This window comes from Nothobranchius furzeri, chromosome 15 (assembly GCF_043380555.1).
Source record: "Nothobranchius furzeri strain GRZ-AD chromosome 15, NfurGRZ-RIMD1, whole genome shotgun sequence".
NCBI classification, from domain to species: domain Eukaryota; kingdom Metazoa; phylum Chordata; class Actinopteri; order Cyprinodontiformes; family Nothobranchiidae; genus Nothobranchius; species Nothobranchius furzeri.
The window spans coordinates 3,518,449-3,524,196 of NC_091755.1; the positions used below are offsets into that span (position 1 = coordinate 3,518,449).

The window sequence follows — 5,748 nt, forward strand, 5'->3', positions numbered from 1 at the left end:
TTAATAGCATTCTGGAACCAAAGAGGGTGTTATAGCTAATATCATCTAAAATGCAAGATTGAGAACGGAGTTGAGAAGTTAATTGAACAGTTTTGTAAAGTTTCCATATAATTAAAAATCTAACTTTTGGAACTTTTTACCAAGTTATATTGTCATTTCCTCATAAGAAACACGCCAAAGCCATTTTTGGCCTCATTCACACATTTTCCTCCCATCTCAGCTTCAATTTGGTCTCCTCCCCCGAAGCGGGTCTGGTCTTGGTTCTCAAATCTGGATATTCCGTGAATTTTCGTGACAAATTATTTCTGAAATGACTTACTGAGACACCGCCAATAAACCATACATCCCATCTACAAAAACACACTGGATGGGACAATTATGATGGAACAATTACATGCGACGCCACTAGCTTGTTATCAGATTTAGTGGTCAAGTGGTTATGGAGTCAGCTTGGCATGTAGTTTTGCGCAGGTTCGCCTCCAGGTAGCGGTGCAAACTTTTTACTTCTTTTCTAGCTACACTTGCCAGTACTACGTTTTTAACCATTTATTGGTACATGTTTAAAATACAATGACTAATGTGTTTTTTTTTTTATTCGTTTATTTAGCCAGTGTGAGTCCATTTGTGAGCAGAGTTTCAACTAAAATGCTGTTTAGGAACGACCAAATTCCAAGAACTTTTAGAGACATAAATATTTTGCAGAAAATAAACATTACAACTAAAATATAAACAAATTAAATGTTTCAGCTGGCTAAATAGATTGTTGTCGACCCCACCGAGAGTTGAACCAACATCAGCTGAGGGGAAAGCAAAACTTAAGTTCGATGATCTTGCCATTAGACTACTAGAGCCCACTAAGCCTTTGTCCTTAAATGCTTTTGTACCTTGGTTCTGTTGGAGCGGCTATGGGCGGATATTTGCTAAATGAAACCTTTTCATTTCGGGATATATTCAGGCTTTGTCATGTAGCAAGTTATATGTATCTTGCTTAATTGGAGCATAGAACATAGCATTAACATTTGTAAACTAGTAACAGCCGTAATTCATGTGGGTCAGGTTAGTTTGCGATTAAAAAAAGCAAAACTGAAAAAGTCAGTGGGCTAGGCTGTTTGCGTGAGTGGGCGGGGCTGACTCTGGTGCTGCTCCACCTTATGGTGCAGCTCCGCCTTTGTGGTTCTGCAGCGAGCACCCTCTCCCTGTATTTGACCGTTTATTTTGACGGAGAAAGAATAGAAAGAATTACCCAGACGCATGCAGACGAACTGACATTTTATTCGTTACGTACATCGCAGATGCAGCTAAATCACTCAAGAAAAGATTCCGATCTGAACACCTGAGCTGGACACTGCTCAGCGCAGCTCGCTGTCAGCGCGTACGTACGGTGCACAGCAAGCTGAAGATGTGGAGAGGGGCTTGGAACGCATCGCAGAACCAGAGCGCATGCGGGAAGATTCCTCCGACTGAAGCGAAACTTGTCACTTAGAAAATGTTCCCTGATTATGAAACTTTGGCTGAATAGCGCTTGTTCCTGTCTCCAATGTGGAGTCGCATCCAGAATGCGCCAATATGATTACGCACAAGCGTGACCGTCAACCCGGTCTCACAGTAAGACCGGGTTGGACCTGTTCAGGTTTACGCAGACAATCTTTACATTTAGAATTGGCATACAGTAGGGCTGTAGGTAAACGATTATTTTCAAAACGATTATTCTGGCGATTATTTTATCGAATAGTCGACTATTCTAATGACTAATTAAATGATTAATCTTATGATTGTTTTTTTTTTTTGCTGTACAATTGATTAAAACCAAAATATTTTAAATAAATACCCCCAAAATTGTATAAATGGCTTTATTACACAACAATTTTCCAAAGTCAAACATCTTTTGCTTAAAACAAAATAAAAGCAGTAGTTTTAGTGCAAAACAGAACACTGTGCAGGTCACAGCATGAACATCCCTGAGTGTTTAACACAAAAAAACTGTTTAACAGTCTCTAAAGGAAGAGCACCCAGTTTTACAGCCTGAACAGAAAAAAATGTTGTATAGTTTTAAAAATGCAGTGCAAAACAAAACACTGTGCAGTGCACAGCACACATTCCTCAGTGTGTCCCAGTTATTGCAAAATGAAACTGAACCGTTATTCTGTTAGTGTATGCAGTTTAAAACTGTCTATATTTTTATTTTTTTCCCCTCCCACATCTCCACACTGTACTACTCCTCTGCACTGCCTACTCTGAATTGCTGTGGAGGAATGTGAGCATGTCCACATGCTCTTTGGTGAGACTAGCTCTTTTTTTGTTGACAACTGTCCCTGCTGCTGAAAACAAACGTTCAGACGCTGTGGATGTTGCAGGGGCGCCCAGATAAGACTTTGCCACAACAGCCAGGGTGGGGAATCTCACTTCATTTTCCTTCCACCACTGGAGTGGGTTTCGGTCCTTTGGAATGGGTTTCTCCCCAAAGTACACAAGCAACTCATTCCTGACAGCGTCTTCTCTCTGTTCCCGGCCTGATTCGTCATCTTCCAGCTCCTCCTCATCTGAGCCAAGCAGTGAGTGTAGGACGGACTTTGGCTTCAGCATGGCATCATGCTGCTGGTGGGAGACATCAGCTTCAGGTTCTTCCTTCACTAGAACTGGTCTGGCTTCAAGTGCAAGGCTCTGAAGTTTGATTTTTACCTTCAGGACATCATCAGTGGAAAGAAATTTCAGCTTTCGGAATCGTGGATCAAGGGCTGCCGCGAAGATGCTCACATTCTCATTTTCATCATATGAAGTCTGATTCTTCCATCTGAAACATAATTGATATGATTTTTACACTTACATAAATTCAAAGTGCTTGGAGGGAAAGACTAGTAGAAGCAACAGCTCTATGATATATACCTATGAGGAAAACATTAAGACGCAAACTGGGAAAGCTTAATTTAAAATACATTTAGTTAGTTTAAAACTAGATTTCAAGACCAGAATAATTACACTGACCTTGAAGCAATCTCTGCAGCGACTGTTGTTTGGAAGGTGGCAATGGGAGCAGAATCAAATGTTTTCTCTGTGGACTTCTGTAGACCTTTCACCAGAGGCGGCAGGACAGATCCTGTGACGTATGCCTCTCCACTAAGGAAGACAGTGGCTTGCTCAAATGGCTCAAGTGCTTGCTGTAATTCCTCCAAGAGGCTCCACTGTTCAGCTTTCATATCAAGGTAACGTTTTGATGCCTTAGTGACCTCTGGGTCTGAAAGGGTTGCAGTTACAGGCCAGCGCTGCTCAAGGAGGCGTGTAATCATATAAAAGGAACTATTCCATCGCACAGCTACATCCTGGATTAATTTGTGTTGAGGAGTGCCCATCTGCTCTTGTTTGGCCTTTAGTTTAAGGAGGGCAAAATTGCTATTGTGAAAGTAGCTGACAAGCTCCCTTGCTGCCCCAAGCGCCCTGCTGATCTGGGGGTGTTTCAGAGCCTGGTTGACTATCAGCTGTGTTGTATGGCCAGCACACCGAAGGGAAGATACACCATGCCTCTCCTCAAGGATCCGTAGGGCTTTCACAACATTAGCTGCATTGTCGTGGACTATTGCCTGGACATCATTGCGAAGAGAGAAATCAAACTTCTCAGCAACCTCTTCGATCCAGAGAGCGATGTTGTCTGCTGTGTGTCGCTCTTCGAGGGGCTTTGTACACAGGACAAATGAGACCATCTCCCAGTTGTCGTCGATGTAATGGCAGGTCACGCCAAGGTAGGCCTCAGTGGCAATGCTTGTCCAGGCATCAGTGGTGAGTGTGACTTTTGAGGACCTCTTCTTTATGTTCTTCTTTAAATTCTCCAGAGTATCTTCATATGTCTTTTCCAACTGGTTTGTGAACCACCACCTGGATGGACATTTGAAGCCGGGACAGGCGTATTCGACCATATCGATGAAGGCGTCACCCTCAACAAGAGACAAAGGCCTCATGTCTTTAACAATCAACTGTAAGATAAGGAAAATATAAATATAGAAACAACATAGCATTTAACAGTTAATTACTAGACAAATCTCACAAGGACATGAAGAAAAAAGAAGCCAACAAAAGCAAACGCTGGAGATTATAGACACTGGACCCTATTTTGTCCTATTTGTCATCTGTTTTTATCTAAATGAGGGTGAATTTTTTTTACATAGTTAGCAGTTTCCTCCTAAAAGATGCTGAAAGCAAGCAACAGTTAGCTAATATTTATTACTTACTTTCAAGATCCTTTTATTCAGCTCAGCTGCCCTCTGAGGTGTGCATTGCATCTCTTGCCCAAGATAAGACGACAAGGTTCTTTGCTTTGCTCTGGAAAACACAAAATCAATTCAAAGATTAAAAACGTTTATAGTCAAATGCACAGTTAGAAACATGTTTCCCTGTTGCAATAAAGTCATTACTTTGCCGCCCGCCCTTGTTGCCAAATAAAAAATAAATAAAAACCACAACATAAGCTACACACAAGTATAGGCTTTGCAGAATGCAAATTAGAACACATTTGGAGCATATCAGAACAACAGCTATGAAAGTATGGCATCTTAAATCTGCTCTTAGCCTTATTGCAGTGCTATGCCACGATTAAGTCATTTGAGAATGCTGGTGTGGCTAATTTTGTAATGTTAAGTCATGTTTTGTACAACAATACATTTTGTCATTGAACACAGCATTATATGCTATCGCTAATTAACGTTAGCTAAATACAGCCATGTTTATTGTTTAGCCAAACCAAACACGCCCTACCGAAGTGCGCAGAGCTCACGCACATGTTACACAAACATGCAATCAAGTTAGCAAACATATGATATAATGTTACTTACTTCTGTTCGCGGGAGTCACGGGTAACAATGGGATGCCTCCGCTTCAGATGCTCCCACATGGACGTTGTGCTGGTGTGATAAGCCAATTCCGTGGTGCAAAGACAGCAAATAACGGCACTTTTACGTTTTGTGCTCCGTTTAAAATATTCCCACACCTTTGAGGTAGGGCGCCGGGGTACCTGAGACATTGCTGCTGAGTCTGAGTCCATCAGATGAACGGAGTTTTTGTTCTCTCTGTTTTGGTCACGTGGTGCGTCGACTTCCGGATTTGACGTCGACGTTTTTTTAGAATCGAATCCTCGACGTCATCGAAGCGTCGCTACAGGCCTAGCATACAGATGTAAAATTAATGCAGTAAAATATAAAGCATTTTATTTAAATATCCATTCATTATTTTACAAGCACAGAGAGCCGCATCAGATGGATGGAAGAGCCGCATGCGGCTCCAGAGCCACGGGTTGCCGACCCCTGGCTTAAATCAAGGACTCACAGGTCCTGATAGCAGCTGCAGGGGCTCTTTTTATCTGTGTTGAGTGCGTTATTACCCAGATTAAAACAATAAAAATTTCAGGGGCCTATATAATTCCATCCAACATGATTGAGATATTGTTTGTGAATATTTCCCTGTAATATTCTTAAATGTTTAAGTAGAAAAATGTATAAACTACTAAGGAATTTTATGACATTTCACTTTTAACTGAAGTAAAGAGTCAAAAGGTGGAAAGTTTACCAACCTCTGTAGCAGTGGAGACAGGTTCAGAAACATCAGACTGGAGAACTGATGGAGAGAGGGAAATTAGTACTACAATTTCAATTTCAAAAGAACAATCACAACCAGCAAATCAAAATACTACACCAAGCAGCAGAAATTACACAAAAAAATAGTTATTAGGGCTCACTATCCTGGCTCTTGCCTGTAAAGCCTGTG

At 41.4% G+C, this 5,748-nt stretch overlaps 1 protein-coding gene across 1 annotated transcript; it reads right to left on the reverse strand.

Annotated features, from left to right (window-relative positions):
• Nucleotides 1-2,895: 2,895 nt before the first annotated feature.
• Nucleotides 2,896-4,497, reverse strand: LOC139063424 (E3 SUMO-protein ligase ZBED1-like). The gene is made up of 2 exons (XM_070545285.1): nt 4,221-4,497; nt 2,896-3,965 (listed from the first exon to the last, which is right to left on the reverse strand). The coding sequence occupies exons 1-2, from the start codon at nt 4,269-4,271 to the stop codon at nt 2,973-2,975; spliced, it is 1,044 nt and encodes a 347-aa protein (XP_070401386.1). The 5' UTR covers nt 4,272-4,497; the 3' UTR covers nt 2,896-2,972.
• Nucleotides 4,498-5,748: the final 1,251 nt, after the last annotated feature.